The 18,558-nt window shown below is 34.8% G+C and overlaps 1 protein-coding gene across 7 annotated transcripts in view; it reads left to right on the top strand.

The window, feature by feature from the left end:
- The window catches only part of GRIA4 (glutamate ionotropic receptor AMPA type subunit 4), a 397,987-nt gene extending 381,916 nt beyond the window's left edge, over nt 1-16,071 (top strand). For 2 of the 7 annotated variants that reach the window (XM_066247650.1, XM_066247649.1), the window contains 3 exons: nt 6,933-7,047; nt 9,360-9,494; nt 13,576-16,071. In XM_066247650.1, coding sequence (XP_066103747.1) covers nt 6,933-7,047; nt 9,360-9,494; nt 13,576-13,740 — 415 coding nt within the window. In that variant the 3' untranslated portion in view covers nt 13,741-16,071. Of the gene's footprint in view, nt 1-659; nt 775-6,932; nt 7,048-9,359; nt 9,608-13,575 lie in introns of those variants that run through there. The other 5 variants (XR_010727609.1, XM_066247651.1, XM_066247652.1 and 2 more) reach the window with 5 other exon arrangements.
- The last annotated feature ends 2,487 nt before the right edge of the window (nt 16,072-18,558 follow it).

Here is an 18,558-nt window from a genome sequence, read left to right as displayed (position 1 = left end):
GTCCAATGTCTTTTAGAATCAACACAAAATTCAAATATAAGAACTTTTCCCTAAAATCTGCTACTAATTTTCTCTTGGACTATTCTGGAAACAGACTTCCAGCTTAGGAAACAGAACCAAACATGGAAATCCTAGATTCTGAGACCAATTAAATCAAACAAGCAAACTAAACTTACACAAATCATAAGGGAAATAATAATTAATCCATACTCTATTGTCAGGAAATCAGTAAATAAATATTAGTGGCTACTTGTTGGTTTGTTCATGTCATTTTGTTTTTCCTTCTGGGAATAAATTTTCCTTTCAGTCTCTTTTAGATTGTTGACATTCTCAGGAAAGGAATTCAAGACACAAGTCTTTCTCAATTACTAGTAAATTTAAGATATTACTGTTTTGAAAAGAATTCCATGCAATTGGTTGATGATGATGTAGGTTATCTGAGAATAAATGAACTGTAAAAGTGAACAGGACTAAATACCACATGTTTTATACACTTTGAAATTAGTTACTGTTGCCTTTGGTTTGGACTCTAGTGGAAGGGGCTACTGGATGGCAAAATGAGAGGTTTATTTAGCGACTGGGAGAAGCTTAAATCCTCATTCCTTCTAACATCTTAACAGCTGTGCAGTTTCTTACAAAATATGTTTTATCGTTTCAAGAAATGCTGTTAACCTCGCAGTTTTAAAACTGAATGAACAAGGCCTCTTGGACAAATTGAAAAACAAATGGTGGTACGACAAAGGAGAATGTGGCAGCGGGGGAGGTGACTCCAAGGTTAGCCTCAATGTCACCAAAAGCGGGTAAACAGTATGTAAAGTAATAGGTGCATCTGCTGGGAGACTTATAGTTTGGACCTACTAATACCATTCAGAATGGCTAGTCAAGTCCCTTCACAACTTAAGTATGCAATTACTGTCAAAGCAAAAATATTTGCAACCGTTATCAATTTGGGGACACACTAACTTAATTAAAATAGTTACTGAAAATTGTGGCTCTGAAGAAGTTGTGGGTCCAAGATGGTAGTTTTATAAACCTTGGTTTTGAAAAGCAGGAAGGGATGCTAAGTTTTTGAAAAAACAATTTGGCGAAGAGAAGAGAGCAGAGAGGGTCTGTCTTTTTTGTTCACCAGAAGTTCTGTGAAATGTTTTTAAATAGCAGCAATAACTTGAGTTCACCTAGATCTATGTACTCATCAGAAAATTATTTCTCCATCTAAACCTCACAAGCTTCTATTAAATAATAAATCAAAGATAGTCATGTGAACTAGAAATTTTTATCTCCCATAAGTGGATCAAACTACAAAAGGAGCAGACTATAAAAACAAGACCAACTCAATTTGTTTTCACTACCTCCATGTCATATTTCCAGCTTCATAAAATAAACTTTTTAAAATTTCTGAATAGTTTCAAAAGAATAAAAAAAGTATACAATTAACAGATTGTATCTAGTATCCCATAACCTTTCTTCACTATGTACAGTCTGAAAGAAAAGAATACAAAGATGAGATTATTCTGACTGAATTTTCTTTTCTTACATGCTTTCAATTGGTATATAATATTATTGGAAACTTAAAGGTATACAGTCTTGTGTGCCTTTAAAATCTAAAGAATTGCCAAAAATAAGAAGTTCTGCTTCACTTCAGATTCTTAATTGGACTATCATTTCTCTCACTTTGCCACACAACCCACAAAAGTATCCTGTTTTCAGGGAGCATCTGTCAGATAGTTGGCTGTTAACTTCACCTTCTTTCAATGCTGCACACTTTCTCCTCACTTCCAATCTGAAGAACCTTTCAAATTCAGTTCACTTGAATATTCCCGTCTAATAACCAACCCCACTGCAGGAGGAAGAAAGATTAATTTTACCAAATGAGTATTCTGGCCATAGAGGGAGGCATGAAAGAGAAAATATTCACAGAATTGTGTGGACCCAATCCTGATCATCCATCTCCTTATTCTGAGAGAGAATCTGAGTTCCTGGCAAAAAAAGAGCAGAGAAAGGCTGGAGAGGGTTCTTCAGATTTCCTTTGGGGTGGTTCCCCTTTAAGACACCTCCATCTGAAGCACCAGCCATATGTTTTTTTAAAGAATATTTATTCTTTTTATACTTTGGAGCCCTAACTTGCCTAGAATGTTCCAATAGTTTCCATAAAGATATAGATAGATAGATATAGATATAGATATAGATAGATATAGATATAGATAGATATAGAGAGAATTATTCCAACTTATGCTAATAATCTGTCCCTTTGTGCAAACTAGAAATGTATGAAAATGTGCTCCAAAAGCACCAGAAAAAACACCAAGATATTGTACTTTATTAGAGAAATTTAATTGCAAATTTTATTTTTAATCACAAATAAAAAAGTGTAACACTGCTTAACAGGTAAAATTTCCCCTCCAAAATATGAATAATGAAGTCCAACCTGAGTGTACATAAAAGACTCTTTCCAGAGGAAAAAAATAAGCAAGCAGAAGCAGAAATGGACACATAATGGAAAAATCTGTGTGACAAAAGTCAAGTTAATTTATTTAAATATGGTTGGACAACTCAGTTGGATTTTAATCTGTTTGCATGCAACACATTGTTTGATACATAATGGACGTGAAGTAAATATTTGTTGTCCACAGAAATAAATATGAATTTAACCTGGTAGTTTTCAAACAGCTTGTTCTCATATGTATTCAGTACAGTCACCAAACATGAGCTACAAAATGATATTCTAAAATGTTATTTCAAATCTTAACAAGTAATTTTTCTAAAATGTTATGAAAATTTAACCCAAAATGTTCCCCTAAATGAAATTGCATAATGTTCTGTTTTCTCTCAAGAATTTTGTTTCCATACTAAAAAACATTCCTCCTAGGTTGTATATGGATGTAATATTTATCACCAGAAAACTAAGTGGTTATAATCTAAATTTCAATAATGCCCAACTCTGAATGTGTAATGACAGGTGACACTTATATGGCTACTTGACTTAACTTAGTTCAAAGTAAATTACCAGGAGGCAGTTGCTTTTTCATTTCTGTTCTGTGCCTTCTTCAACTGACTGATTTTCTATTTAGACTTACCTTGCACCTGTGGTTTACTTCCTCAAAAGAAATAAAATAAGGAGCAAAAGTGCTGACTGAGAGCATGCAGGTCGATTTTAAGCCTTTTCTGAGCATAAAGCCAAAGCAGAAGGACAGGTTAAATAGTTGTAGGGGAAGAAAATGCGCATTCAGACACCTCAGCACAAGCATCTGAAATCCGGTGCTATCTGATTTTCAAATACAGTATCTTGGTAGGGGAAAACTGAGAGGAACCGTGGAAAGTGTCCCACACAGGACCAGGTTCCTCTGAGGAGACAGGTGATTCACACGCCCAGGACTGTAATCAGGAAGGACGTGTGCAGCCTTCAGTTCAGCAGCAAATGCTGAAACCTCTGCTTTCGCTGGGCTGTGGCACCAGTCTCAGTGACAGAAAGAGAATTACTCGCTGCCCCTTCCCTCAAGGAAATTAGGATTTCATAACAATTGAACAATATAGAGTCACTGTGGCCACTTCCAGTCACACCCCACAGCTGCAAAATAATCACCCTCAGCGCTCACCTGCTAAGACATCCCCAGAGCGTGGAGTTCTGCACGGGGCAGCCCTCAGCCAAGAGGCTTCACGCTGAAATTTAAAATTTTACAAATGAAACAAGGGAAAACATTCTACTTCTTAAATGGAAATTGAAGTGAATAGGAGTAATTTCTGGGGTACTAATTCATTTGAAAACTCACTCATTTGATAATATTAATATTGTGATGTGGTCTTTTTTGATGATCATAAGAAATTCATACTCATCCATGTGAATAAAATAACAGAAATTTACTAATTGACAGTGAACAAATTTAAGAATATCATTGCAATGTCTAAAACTCATTCTCTCCTTTGAGTAATCTGATATGTTTTAGCCTGAGCACAAACCAGATGCAGAGTCTTATGTCAATTTTTTATGAGTTATTTAATCCTGGTTTTAGATGAAAATTTTGGCAAATGCCTGTAATCACCCATAATCTATGAAATCATTAATTTTTTTTCTGTTTGTTTTTTACTCTACTCTCCTTCTTTGTATATGAAAATAGGCACACACACACACAGATGTGGATACTCATTTAAAAATCATTTTGTAAATGTAATTACCAAATAATGTGTCCTTCAGGAATTATATTAGATCACATACTACCCAGTTTTTAAATTAGCCCTTTGAAAAATGCAGCCCATTCCTGGACTTTAAAATATGTTATAATTAGAGATGGCCTACCTTCCTTCCCCACCGTCATGCAAACCAATACAAGAATAGAGGGATTATTATGGACAATATGAATTCATAAGCGGGAGAAAATGTTGTGGTAAACAAAAACCACCACGGGAAGCTAACCCTTGGAGCAGGGATCTTCCAGGAATAAATTCCTTGCTCAGTGTTTGACAGTCCACCAGCTGACCATCAAGTTTGGTTAATAACATTCAAATTTACAATCTAAACTTACCTCTGAAACCAAGTGACTGGAGTGAATAGCAGAAGCAACAAAAAGGCAAGGGAAAAATTAAGGGGGTGGGGAAAATTAGGACTTTAAGAAGGGAGAGAGATAGCCAAGGGCAATCTTGATCTAATCCTCCATTTTGCCTTTAACCACTCCTTCTAGAAGAAAGTTCATTTTCTTTCTCTTTTCAGCTCTAAATTCTCCTCCTCCCACTCTGCCCTATTCAAGAAGTACAACATAGGTTAATATAAGGTACCTACACAGGTTTAAAAAGGCTTTGGCAAGCTGGCCTGGGAATCTAAGAAATTCTTATAGTAATAATCAAAGGTAAAAGCTTGTTCTGAAGTCTAAATAATCTGAATGTAGCAACTTCACAGAGCACTAAACTCTCAGTAGATACCTTGGTAAATACTGTTTTACAAAGATGAATGAAAAGTGGCTTTTGTTTTCAAGGAGTTCACAGTTCACCAACCAACCCAAAGGGTTGTTTCATAATACTCACTTCATAAAGGGAGGTAATAAGGGGTGATGTGTAAAGGTGGAGGGAGAGGTTGCATAGATAGCCCCTGGGTTGGGGCTAAATTTACCCAGCAACCCAATTAACCATAATCCTCACCCCACCTTACCCCTCTTCACTCCAAATTCAGCTTTTAGTAGAAAGTGTTAAATCATGCTCATGTTAGAATTTAATCCCTCCTCCAAATAAAACAATATTCTAGGAATGTGGCAGATGCATATTACTTCTTAAATGGAAAAATGAACCTTGTAAGATCTTATAACATTCATACAAAAATTAAATTGTTCTCAGAAATCTGATAAATAAAAAGAAAAACATATTTTAGAAACATTTTTTTGGAACCAACAGTACAAAAATGAATGGGTTTCAGTTTAACTGTTAACCAGAAAACTCAGTTAACCAGTCACCCCATTTCTTGAGTCTCCTGTTATTATTTTTAATTGGACAGCTATGAAGCCAGACTCTTCCAAATCCTGACCTCATTACTTCCTAGTTGTGTGAAAAAAAATGAGTTAAGCTCTCTGTGCCTTGCTTTCTCGTTTGTAAAATGCAGATGATAATAGTAACTAAACATGTTAAATTCTTTTCACAATGCATGGTATGTAGTAAGTGTTCCATAAATGTTAGCTATCATTATCACCATCATTATAAATACACTTAATTTTGTAGACAGGTTTATGGATTTCATCTCCTGTTAACCAAATAAATGTAAGCTGTGTTTCTCTGAATGTACATAATGTTTCCTAGAAGAAGAGAGGCTTTAGGAGATACAGCCAGACAAAATGATTGTGGCAGCCTTAGAAATGTCAAGAAGAATGTAACATGTCTCTCTCTGAATGTTTATAAGAGAAAAAAAACAAAAAAACAAAAAACACCCCCACACACAAAAAAATGCTAGGAGTTACTGCTTCTAATCCATCTTCTTACCCTTTGTTTTCTATACACAGAGGTTAACACAGGAATGAAAGCTGAAAGAATTCTTAATTTTCTTGAAACATTGATGCTGAGTGATGTCTGGTCCTTTCCTCCTTTAGACTCCCATAAAACATTTAGTATTGAAGGATTCAAAGAGAGTAGAAAAGAAAAATGGGCTTTTGCAGTACAGGGAGTTTGTTTATTGATAAAAATCTTATTTAGCCCTACCTATCAGGTATTTATTGGTAAGAATTAGTGAAGTTTATTATAGTCACTGCCCTTTGTGCTTAGAGTAGATTAATGTGGCAGACACAGATGGATGAAAATTACTTCTGGTGAGATTATGTAAATTAAATACTGAAGTTCAAAAGGAAAATATCAGCATGGGCTTATACTTTAAAATAATGATGAGTACATTTGTGTTTATACAGACCTGCAGAAGGTGGCCCTCAGTCACATGTGAATCACTCTCTTCTCTTCAGTCCTGAATGAGAGTGGCGAAGGAATCCATTTAATGATGGACGCTATTAGACATCTTTTTATAACATAAACTAGAATCCACTTAGCTGATCCTGATGCACTTGAGAAATGAAACAGGTGTGTCTAGCTTCTAGTTAAGTCTGTCAAACTTCAGCCACTTCTATTAATTTGGAAAGAGAGCAAAAGGAACTCCAGATTTTGAATGACATCCACATTTGTGTTGGGAAACTACAAGTGCTCAAGAAACCCAACCCAAGCCAATAGTTTTGGATTCACAGTAATTGCATACATCTTATTTAAAAATCCTCCCTAGCAGTATGTGCCTGTTACCTAAAGCGATGGAGCAGGCCCCAGTTGTATGTCTGATTCTAAACCTGGGCCTACAGTACAAGACATAGCACCTACTGTGGCCTCTGCTCTGTCACTTTGCCATGCGATTCTAATGTAGTTTTACTTGAATAACATAAAATAACATATATAATGTTATTTATGTTATTTTCCACGTGAAGAACTCCTGTAAACCTTGCCGTTTTGAAACTCAGTGAGGCAGGCGTCTTAGACAAGCTGAAAAACAAATGGTGGTACGATAAAGGTGAATGTGGACCCAAGGACTCTGGAAGCAAGGTCAGTCGCTGCAGTTCGGGGCCTCCTCTTGTGTTCACAAAGCAGTAAATGGGAGCAATTGTCAAAAAAAAGTATACGGACATAGTAAAACCTAAATGTTTCTGTACACACCGCCTAATTCGAAGCTAATGTCATAAATTTCAGCCACAGGGAGTGTCTTTTCAGGAAATTGCAACTTGCTCCCCAATATTAAGGCTTTTCAATAAATTTAAATTAACTACAAAAGTATATAAAATAATAAACATTCCTAATATTTTTCTCAAACTTACGTACCACTAATAAAAATAATGCTTTGGGCTTGTTTTTGATCGGTTTGGAGGCAAAGACCATGAACTATATTATTCCAAGAACAGATGTAGTGTCAAAACAAAAAATGGGAAATTGATCAGTAGTCATTCAGGAGAAGATTTTAAATATTAAATACATCTTATTCAGAAGTTCAATCTTTTGTCACTATATTGCCAACCATTCCACTTTAGTTTGAAGAGACCCTTTTATATTTTTGTGCTGACAGATCAACCAAGTGAACCTTTCAATTCTATTCAATCAAAGTGATTTAAATACACTAATGTTTATAAATAACAGCCTCAAATTCTAAGATCTTTCTTCCATGAGTTTTTTTAGAACAATGAAAGAACCTACAGACCTAATTTTGTTGAAAATAGTGTTAGAAATATTTGTATTTTAATTCTAAACAAAAGAAAGGTAAAAACTTATCAGTGAATCTAAATACTGAAAAATTAATAGATTGTAGTAACAGTTCCTAAAAGCCATAGTTGAGGACTTTTGAGGTCTTTTATTTTTTTCTATATCTTATTTTCAAAAGAAAAAAGTAGACAGATGGATGGATGATGGGTGGGTGGATGGATAAATGGATGGATGGATGAGTAGATAGATAGATAGATAGATAGATAGATAGATAGATAGATAGATAGATAGATGATAGATAGATAAGAACAAACAAGTGACTAGCTTAAATAGGAGAGCTTCATTTAATTTAACAAAGTAATGTTAATTGATTCCTTTTTAGGGCTCATCCTAAATTTAATCACTTTTATCTGCCTTTAAACCAGAGTGGAATGAGACAAGCTTGGCCAAATAATAAAATAGTTATCTCAAATTCTTATGTAAAATCCTAGAAGCATAAATACTTGAATGAGCATTTTAAAAATGAAGTTACCCTAAACTTTTGGCCCATAGTAGATGTAATGACTCAGTGGACAGTGTACATAGTAGTCTTTAGAATTAAACCCTTTCCTAATAAAATTTTTTAAGTGTCTAAATCACATTTTATACAACACTTAATGCTGAGAAGGTGATGGTCAGAAGGCATCCTTCAGGTAGTCTACTCCAAATACTTTTTAAATAATGTTATATTATATAATGTGCATATTTACAATTTATGAAAGTTTTAAATTCGTGTTATAATTTTAATATCTTCCAAACATATACTTGACTAATTCTGAATTTATTAAGAGATAATATACTAAGGCTCTGGAGAATAATATGTCTAAAATATTAATTGATTAAGCATATGTAAGCAGAAATGAAATTATATTTTTAAATCAATAAAAATAGTTATAAATTTATCAATATATAATTTAGTTCTCAATTAACCATGGTAATTTATGTATCCTTAAAAGTTATATTTTTAAAAAGTCACCTGTGTGTTGTATATATAATTATTCCTAAATAGTAGATAATATGCAAAAGTACATTTCCCAGACAATTTCCCACACAGGTGTGACTGGAAGAACAAATAATGAGTACCCTAGCACATTATTTGCATATATTTGGTAAAGTAATAATGAACAAAATGTGAAATTGATAGCTTTAAAAAACTAGTTCCTTAATTAGGAATGTGAAGTTAGATTTATTCAAGAGAAACCTCAAACATTAAATGTATGTTTTAATGGCAGGAAACAAAAAGAGGTCCCCTTCCCATGTAATTGTGTCTTAAACATGTCCTTCTCAAACTAAATAATAATAAGCCCACTTCTGCCAACCTATGTAAATGTATAACTGTTTATTATGGTTAAGTATAGTGGTTTTCATAGTTAATAATGATAAAATATTATGAATTTTATTGAATGTAATTATACACAATTTATTGGTAACTATCATTTTATTTCTGAAAGCTACAAGCTTTATGTTGAAATCCATAAATGTATAATACATTAGTGATTTGCACATATAAATAATTTAAGGTTAAATTAAGCCTTTATATTAATTAGCTGTTTGGATTTCATATGTTCTTTTACCTTCTGGATGTGACATTTCTACCATTAACTGAAATGTGTTTATCCCCCCAGGACAAGACGAGTGCCTTGAGCCTGAGCAACGTAGCAGGCGTCTTCTACATTCTGGTTGGCGGACTGGGCTTGGCCATGCTGGTGGCTTTGATAGAGTTCTGTTACAAGTCCAGGGCAGAAGCGAAGAGAATGAAGGTGGCAAAGAGTGCACAGACTTTTAACCCAACTTCCTCGCAGAATACCCAGAATTTAGCAACCTATAGAGAAGGTTACAACGTATATGGAACCGAAAGTATTAAAATTTAGGGGTAGGACTTAGGGCCTACTATAGCGAGTGGGTGATGCATCTTGTAAATGCAGTGTTGTGACCTGTCTGTCCAGTGGTGGTATTGCTTGCTTCTACTTAGAGCTTTCTATTTTTGAAAATTTCAATGCAAAATGGTTTGGTTTTCTTTGGCTGCAGATGTACTGTTCAAAACTTTATGTTGCCAATAGATATCTGCATTGAAAGGGTCAGAAAGGCAAAAACAAACCAGCAGAATTGCTCTGTGCAATGATTTAAATAGTATATTTGACCCGAAACTTGAGAGAAATCAGAAATTAGATCTGGGTTTCCTTGTACATAGATTAGGCTCTTCTCTAAAACAATCAAATTTTAAAATAAGTGTTAACGAAATAAGCATAAAACCCAATTCAAATGCTCAAAGCTTAGGCAGCTGCCAGAGAAACAGTATCTATAGAAGCTCCAAGGCTCAACCAATTTTAATTCCTATTATGTTTTGCATTAGCCATCCTTCTATACTTTTAGAGAGTAAAACCCAGCTGTTTGCTCAGCTGACAGTAGTCCTTGAGCCAGACCTTGAGGCAAGAGTGATTATCAGGATAATGACTACAATTCACATTTATCAGATGAAATTCAACCTTTTATGTTCACAATATCACTAAGGTAAGTAGACATTTTAGGCAATAGAGCAGTTTCTCCATCAAAGATGATAGCAATATACGTGTTCCCTAGGAGGAACGCGGTAAAAGATAAAAATTGCCATGAGTCATGGATTGTTTTTATTTTTACAGTTTTAAATAGGCCAGAGCAGCCCCACTTTCACATGCACCCTCCTCATGCCCCAATAAAAAAAATATAGGCATTCGATGAAATATAGGAGATGGAGATCATTTTTTAAGAATCTGGATGTCCACTACTTTTTTCCTCTTCTAGTAGAAAGTGGTTTTAAAATAAGAGCTAAAGACATTTGTTATTTCCTTTTCTAAAATCAGATCTCTAAAACCCATTTTCTAAAGTTATATATTATAGCCAACTAAATAGGCTGCTCGACTGACAAATGAACCTTTAAACCTACGAGCTACATTCCATGCTTGATGTGCCCTAGGTTCAAAAACCTAATATCATTTTTATAATAAGATGTACATCTGAGGTTATGCTAAGTAAACATGTTTAATTTTTATATTTATTAATTTATTTTAAAAAAAGCTATTGAAATACTTGTGTCTTAAAACAGTATCTAATTGCTTTCATCCACATCTAGAAATCAATGATTGAGTATAACAGCACATAGGTAAGCCCAAAGTGGTTCTTTCTCAACTTTATGGAAAAGAATTAAAAAACAAAACCCTCAATTCACTCAGATCAGGATCTATTGGGCATGATTTTTAATAGCAAAACAGCAAACTAGGATGATGTAAAGGTCTCTGGGCCATTATAAGAATGCTTTCATCTTAATATTTACAGAATTGAGGAGAGATTTTCCCAACTAAGAAAAGCAATACCTGATAAGTTTTCAGAGCCAATTACTTAGACTTCATTTTGGGATGATTTTTTTAAGATGTCTAAATTAACACTTTTAACCAGTTTATTAAAACTGACTCTTTTTTTGGCATAGCAAAAGCATCCCAACCATCAGCAAAGTCCAAGGGGTAAGAAGCAAAGAAAAGAAACAAAGAATATTAGAAAATTCTAGCAAGAAATGCTGATAGATGGCAGTTTATTACAAAATTCTGGAAAGTTGTTAAAATGAGTTGTAAATTCTCAAGTTATGCACTTACAATTTACATGCAATTATGTTTTTGGAGTCAGAACCTGGCATTGCAGTTCACCACATGAATTGCCCTAATAGCTGGGGCTGAGCTTTTAAGACAAATACACTTCATATAAAGATAAAGAATTTGTACCTATTATGACTTTTTAAGGCAGTGGAATTCAGGGTAAGTGAAGTGATCTGCATCTATAGAGAAACCTTAAAAGTAGGTTGTTTTTGTTACACTCCCGTATTAAGTGGCTTTTCTCTTTCAAAAATCTACTTGTCATAATTATACAAATCTTTGATAATTTAGATAATATATTGTTCCCGAATCTCAAAAACAAAACCTAAAACTTTCAATATATGGTAGAATTCAATTTTAAAAGTGATCATCTTTCAATGAGAACACATACAATTAAGATCATGGTCATCAGTCACAATAATCCAACCAGAAACAGGCCATAAGGAAAATTTTAAGAAAATTTTCCAGTTTGCAGCCCAATAGTTTCACATCAAAATGAATAGAAATGATCTTTTATAGAAGAACTGGAAGATATAAGTGTAGTAATTAAGAATGCTGAGAACTAAGCATGCTGAGATTTAAATAAGGAGTTGACAAAGATTTATTAACTAATACACTCAGTTGCATTAATCTATAGAGGAGAAAAATATTCAAAACTACACGGCATTTTTCCTGCTTTGGATGATTTCCTTTACTCACAAAGGCATCGACAAAGGAAAGGAAACAAAAACAGATTTTATGTCAAAAGCCTTCCACAAAAATTCTCAAAAAATTACACTGTTTTTATTAATTGCATTTTAGTATTTCTTCTTCAAAAAAATGAACATAAAACTAAATGAAGCTACTAATTTTAAAAATAATTATCTATTTTACTTAATATTAAATGTTGAAAGGAAATCTGAAGGAACAAATTTAGACTTTGATCTTGGTTTGTTTTAATTTAGTGACGAGTAGGGTTTCTATATTTTGACTTCTGATTCTGAAGATAAGTATTGATTTTTGAGTCTGTTCACTAAAGCAGAACTATGATAATGATCTGGTTTCTATCATAAATGTGATAGAAAGGTAATAGTCATTAACTAGTAATTTGATTTCAACTTTCTTAAGTTATTGGGGTGACTGATCTCTAAACCCTTTCATTTTAACAGTTTCAATCCAATTATTAACTTTATTATTTAATGTAAAATTATTCAAATATTTAAATTTCATGGCAGAATAAATACAGGATGGAATTTCTTAAAGAATTAAGTTAATATAAATTTATAATAAGTAATTAAAATACATTTTGAGTTATAAGAAAGTTATGATCTAAGTCATAACAAATTTAAGGTATGTCTTTTTTACCTTATTTTCCTTTTGAGTTAATGTTAAAATGCAGCTCCAGAAAGAATTTAAAGGCAATGAGTGAACAGTAGATAGTATACTAAAACCACCTCTCCATTATGTAATATTATTATCTGCTACTTAATATGACAGAGAAGAAGAATTAAATGAGGATTTCAGAGACCTGACCTCATAACCTCAATCTGGGAATTTCCACAGTGATGACCATTCCTGGTATAGAAACATGCGCCTTTTCAGTATACCCCCTTTAAGCACTTACAGCTTCTTAATGAGTCTTAGCTTTCATATTAGGCATAGAATAAACTTTATGTCACTAACTGTGCTGTTCTGAGTCATGTCTACAACTGGTGTGAATGAATGAACGTGTCTGTGGATAGATCTGTGTTCTGAAAGCAGGAAGGATCTGTCATGAACACTCTTGAATATAGTTTGTATAGACAGTTCATCACAATTTTAGGAGTATAATCCTTACAAAGGATTTTAAAATTCCTTGTAAAGACAATTGCTAGCAAGACAAAAAGCCTCAAAGAATGGCATAAAATCAAATGGAGCTTTTAAGCTGGACTAGAAGTTTTAGGGTGTAAAGTGCAGTAAGTTAAAAGATGTGCCCTACCCAGATTTGCTAAACCTCGTTTGATGATTTTCAAACGAGTTCTTAAACACGTAGGACCACAAACTCCAGATTGATTCATTCTTCCCTATAGTTGAGCTTTTCTTTCCCATGATAACAAGTTTTCACATGACCGAAAGAAGATGAAAAAAATGCAGATGTCTAATATTGATATTTTGGTGTTTGCTGTTGTCATATTTTGTTGAAGAAACAGAAATATTGTAACACTCCATATTCTTTCTGTTTTCTTTCCATGCAACCCAGCTGACCTTTTCTGAAGCCATAAGAAACAAAGCCAGATTATCCATCACTGGGAGTGTGGGTGAAAATGGCCGCGTCTTGACGCCCGACTGCCCAAAGGCTGTACACACTGGAACTGCAATTAGACAAAGTTCAGGATTGGCTGTCATTGCATCGGACCTACCATAAAAACCAAAAAAATAATTGAGTGCCTTAATTAAACTGTGTTGGTGACTGATGGGAACGCAGCCCTGAGGGACACGCCACGCGCGGTTCTTGGCTGACCCAATTCTTGGACTGAGAGTGTGAAGTATGTCCCAATGCGCCGGACATCATCAGCAGCAACGTGTGCATGAGCTCAGCTCGGAAACCCAAACTCAGATTTTATATCAGGAAAACTCACAATTTAGGTTTTCTCGGGGAGTGGGTGGGGGGATCTGGGATGGGTGTATTAACAGCAACAAATTTCACTCGAGTGGACTTAAAAACTAATAAAACTTGCGAGTTAGCGCATCAACTGTGAAGTTCTTGCTCAGAAGGGACTTGGTCTTTCACAGCAAGGGATGAAATAGTTGTAGAAGTCAACGAACATGCTAACCTATGTCTCCACGAACACCCATATAATCAACAGAAGACTATCCAGCTGAGAAAACAAATCACTAAACTGTGATCAGAAAATAATAAACATGTAAATCCTCTGAAAAACAATTTACAGAAAGTATTTACACTTACTTTGGAGAAAAACACTGAAACATGCTTGCTTTTTAACTGACGTAAATTCTGTAGAGGACAACACAATTCTTTTTTCTAACCATCTTAGGGAACAATACATTGCAATAATTGATATAAATGTCATCACTGTAATAAACTTTAGTCTTTTTTTTTTTTTTATAAAAATTGTTGGTCAAAATTGTTTGCCGTAACCTTCACTCTGTCACATGAGTCAGTGTCCACAGATTGCATTTGTCTCACTACCCAGAACAAAAACAAAATGAAGACGACGTTAAGTAAAATCATCAGTTTGCAATGTAGAGTCAAGAGACTACGGGTCACTCACAGTATCAATATTATTTATACTTGTTCTGTGTACAAAATCATGGTTTTTGTACCCACCAAAAAAGAATAAAACAACAGACATTCTTACAATATCCACAAAGCTGAAAGTTTTTTTCTTATCATTATAAAAGTTATTTAAGAAATTATAAGACTATAGGAGGAATTGTAAAGTGTGGGCCATATTGAAAAGTATAACTAGCCCTTATTATTTTTGCATACTAAGCTAACCTCTTTTACAGATCTTTGCCTAGTAGGTTAATGTCAAAAATGGAGTGTTTGAATTGGGGAATTAATCATTGTCATAACAGCAACATACCCTGTAATTGTGTGTTGAAATTTTACTCGACTGTATTTTGCTGCATAAAATAATGTCTCTTTGGGCTTTTCTCACCATTCTTATTATTCTGTTTGAATCATTTGAAGGCACTAATAATAGTTTGTGGTATACAACAAATGAAGATTCAGTCCTTGTTTTCACTGGAAATTTTAAAGAAAAATATACCCATGTTTATTTACAAAAGTCACCTTATGTTGCAAATGGATTAAATTAATATGATTCCAAAGAAGGTTCAGATCATTTGAAATAATAAAAGTACTATAATACAGATAAACATTTCAATACTTAAGAGATCACAATACTTGACAGAAAGCACAAGTTAGAATTATTTTAGAAGACTGCCTTGAAGGATGAGTTGAGTTTTCATAGGTGGAGAGAGTGTTAAGAGCCTATAGATGAGCAGTAGCCCCAAACTGTGTGTGTCAATGGCTTGTTTAAGAAGTGAATCCAACTGAATAGACTGAAGAGAGCATGGGGTGTGATATCATGGAAGATAACACTGAAAAAAGTAAAAGACTGATCACTTTGCCCCATTGCTCAAGATTCCCATCCCCTATTAAATCTCTGTGCTGCAGCAAGAGCAACCTGTAAAATTTCAAACCTATTAACACACACATACACGCACACACACACTGTTCCCTCAGGAAAAAATTCCAAGCTCTTGAGCAGAGCAAATGAGTCTCTTTATGTCCTGGTCCTTACATATCTCTTCCATGACTTCTTTCACCCTACCCAATCCCTATTCCCTGCAAACAAACCTTAAAAACAGCACATGGGGACACTGCATTTACTAGGTTTTCAATCTGTATCTCTTTCCTGTCTCCTCTTTTCCTGACTAACTTGTACTCATCCTTCAGTACTCAAATTGAATTTTACCTGCGCTGGGAAGATTTCCATCCACCATCCCCTGCCTAAGAAACTGAAATAGGTGCCCTTTTAATGTTTTCTCCCCATCATTGCACTTACCATACTGCATTGTAATTGCCTGTGTACGTGTCTGTATAACTACTAGACTGTAAGCTCCTTGAGGGCAGGGACTGTGTCTATCTTGTTCACAATTGTATCCCCAGCACCCAGCACAGTGCCTGGCATATTGTAGGTGCTTAATAAAATATTTGTTGAATGAATGAATACATTTAATTGAATTAATTTGATTAAGTGAAAACAGAATGACATATTTCCTCACTAACAGTTGTTAGAGTATGTATTAAGTATATAATGAGTCAAAATGAAGGCTGAAGGTTGGCTGATTTTATGACCACCTCACTAGAAAGAGAAGAAAGAAGAAAAAAAGAAAGAAAGAAAGAAAGAAAGAAAGGAAGGAGGGAGGGAGGGAGGAAGGAAGGAAGGAAGGAAAGAAAGAAAGAAAGAAAGAAAGAAAGAAAGAAAGAAAGAAAGAAAGAAAGAAAGAAAGAAAGAAAGAAAGAAAGAGAAAGGAGGGAGGGAGGGAGAAAGAAAAGGGAGGGAGAAGGAAGAAAGGAAAAGAAAGAAAGAAAGAAAGAAAGAAAGAAAGAAAGAAAAAGAAAGAAAGAAAGAAGAAAGAAAGAAAAGAAAGAAAAAGAGAGAGAAAGAAAGAGAGAAAGGAGGGAGGAAGGAATGAAGAAAAGGAAGGGAGAGAGAAGAAGGAAGGAAGGAAGGAAGAGAGGGAGGGAGGGAGGGAGGGAGGGAGGGAGGGAGGGAGGGAGGAAGAAAGAAAGAAAGAAGAAAGAAAAATAAAGAGAGAGAGAGAAAGAAAGAAAGAAAGAAAGGAGGGAGGGAGGGAGGAGGGAGGGAGGTAGGAAGGAAGGAAGGAAGGAAGGAAGGAAGGAAGGAAGGAAGGAAAGACAGAAAGAAAGAAAGAAAAAAGAAAGAAAGAAAGAAAGAGAAAGGAGGGAGGGAGGGAGAAAGAAAAGGGAAGGAGAAGGAAGAAAGGAAAAGAAAGAAAGAAAGAAAGAAAGAAAGAAAGAAAGAAAGAAAGAAAGAAAGAAAGAAAGAAGAAAGAAAGAAAAGAAAGAAAAAGAGAGAGAAAGAAAGAGAGAAAGGAGGGAGGAAGGAATGAAGAAAAGGAAGGGAGAGAGAAGAAGGAAGGAAGGAAGGAAGAGAGAGAGGGAGGGAGGGAGAGAGAAAGAAAGAAAGAAAGAAAGAAAGAAAGAAAGAAAGAAAGAAAGAAAGAAAGAAAGAAGAAAGAAAAATAAAGAGAGAGAGAGAGAGAAAGAAAGAAAGAAAGAAAGGAGGGAGGGAGGAGGGAGGGAGGAAGGAAGGAAGGAAGGAAGGAAGGAAGGAAGGAAGGAAGGAAGGAAGGAAGGAAAGAAGGAAGGAAGGAAAGAAAGACAGAAAGAAAGAAAGAAAAAAGAAAGAAAGAAAGAAAGAAAGAGAAAGGAGGGAGGGAGGGAGAAAGAAAAGGGAGGGAGAAGGAAGGAAGGAAAAGAAAGAAAGAAAGAAAGAAAGAAAGAAAGAAAGAAAGAAAGAAAGAAAAAAGAAAGAAAAAGAGAAAGAAAGAAAGAGAGAAAGAAAGAGAGAAAGGAGGGAGGAAGGAATGAAGAAAAGGAAGGGAGAGAGAAGAAGGAAGGAAGGAAGGGAGAGAGGGAGGGAGGGAGGGAGAGAGAGAGAGAGAAAGAAAAGAAGAAGAAAGAAAAATAAAGAAAGAGAGAGAAAGAAAGAAAGAAAGAAAGAAAGAAAGAAAGAAAGAAAGAGGAGAAAGGGAAGGAAGGAAGGAAGGAAGGAAGGAAGGAAGGAAGGAAGGAAGGAAGGAAGGAAATAAGAGAAAGAAAACTGATGTATTTTCTAGTCCAATGAAAAGGTATTCCATGTAAATGAAACTAACTGGAAAAATTGGTTTAGCTAGAAAGATTGTCATAAGGTAATTAAATAAATAATTCCAAAACAGAATTTTGCATTGCTTTTAGTTATATTTCTAAGGATAGCTTTTATTTATGTCTGAGTGAATTAGTGATGCAAAATTAAGTTATATTTCTTATTGTTTTATTTATATGTTAATTATAATAATGTGCTTAAATTTCTATATTTCTTTTTTTTCTTCTTTCCAAGTGAGAGGAGAGGAGATAGACTCCTGCATGCACCCCAACCAGGATCCACCCCACAACCCTCATCTGGGGCCAATGCTCTGCCCATCTGGGGCCATGCTTGCAACTGAGCTATTTTTAGCACCTGAGGCAGAGTCTCCAAAGAGCCATCTTTCGTATCCAGTTCGATGTGCTCAAACCAATCTAGCCATGGCTGCAGGAAGGGGAGAGAAAGACAGAGAGAGAGAGAGAGAGAGAGGAGGAGGAGTGGAAAACCAGATGGCCACTTCTCTTGTATGCCCTGAGCGGGAATTGAATACAGTATATCCACAAGCCAGGCCAATGCTCTACCACTGAACCAACTGGCCAGGGCCTACAAAAACAAAATTTAAATTTCACTTTAATAAAAAGAGATATTTATCTGGACTCCAATCCGAGGAAATGCTACAAAGCTAGGAAATACGATTTTTAAAACAGTTATGTTTAACTTAACATGTAAAGTAAAACATTTAATTCTATAAAGAACTTAATTGCTAAGCAACAATATCACCATCCAGAGCAGAACTTCCTGACCATATCAGGCTAAGCCAATTTAGAAGCTATATCAGCTAG

This window comes from Saccopteryx bilineata, chromosome 1 (assembly GCF_036850765.1).
Source record: "Saccopteryx bilineata isolate mSacBil1 chromosome 1, mSacBil1_pri_phased_curated, whole genome shotgun sequence".
NCBI lineage: Eukaryota > Metazoa > Chordata > Mammalia > Chiroptera > Emballonuridae > Saccopteryx > Saccopteryx bilineata.
Note: the sequence above shows the minus strand (reverse complement) of the source record. Positions and strands in the feature narration are given on the sequence as shown.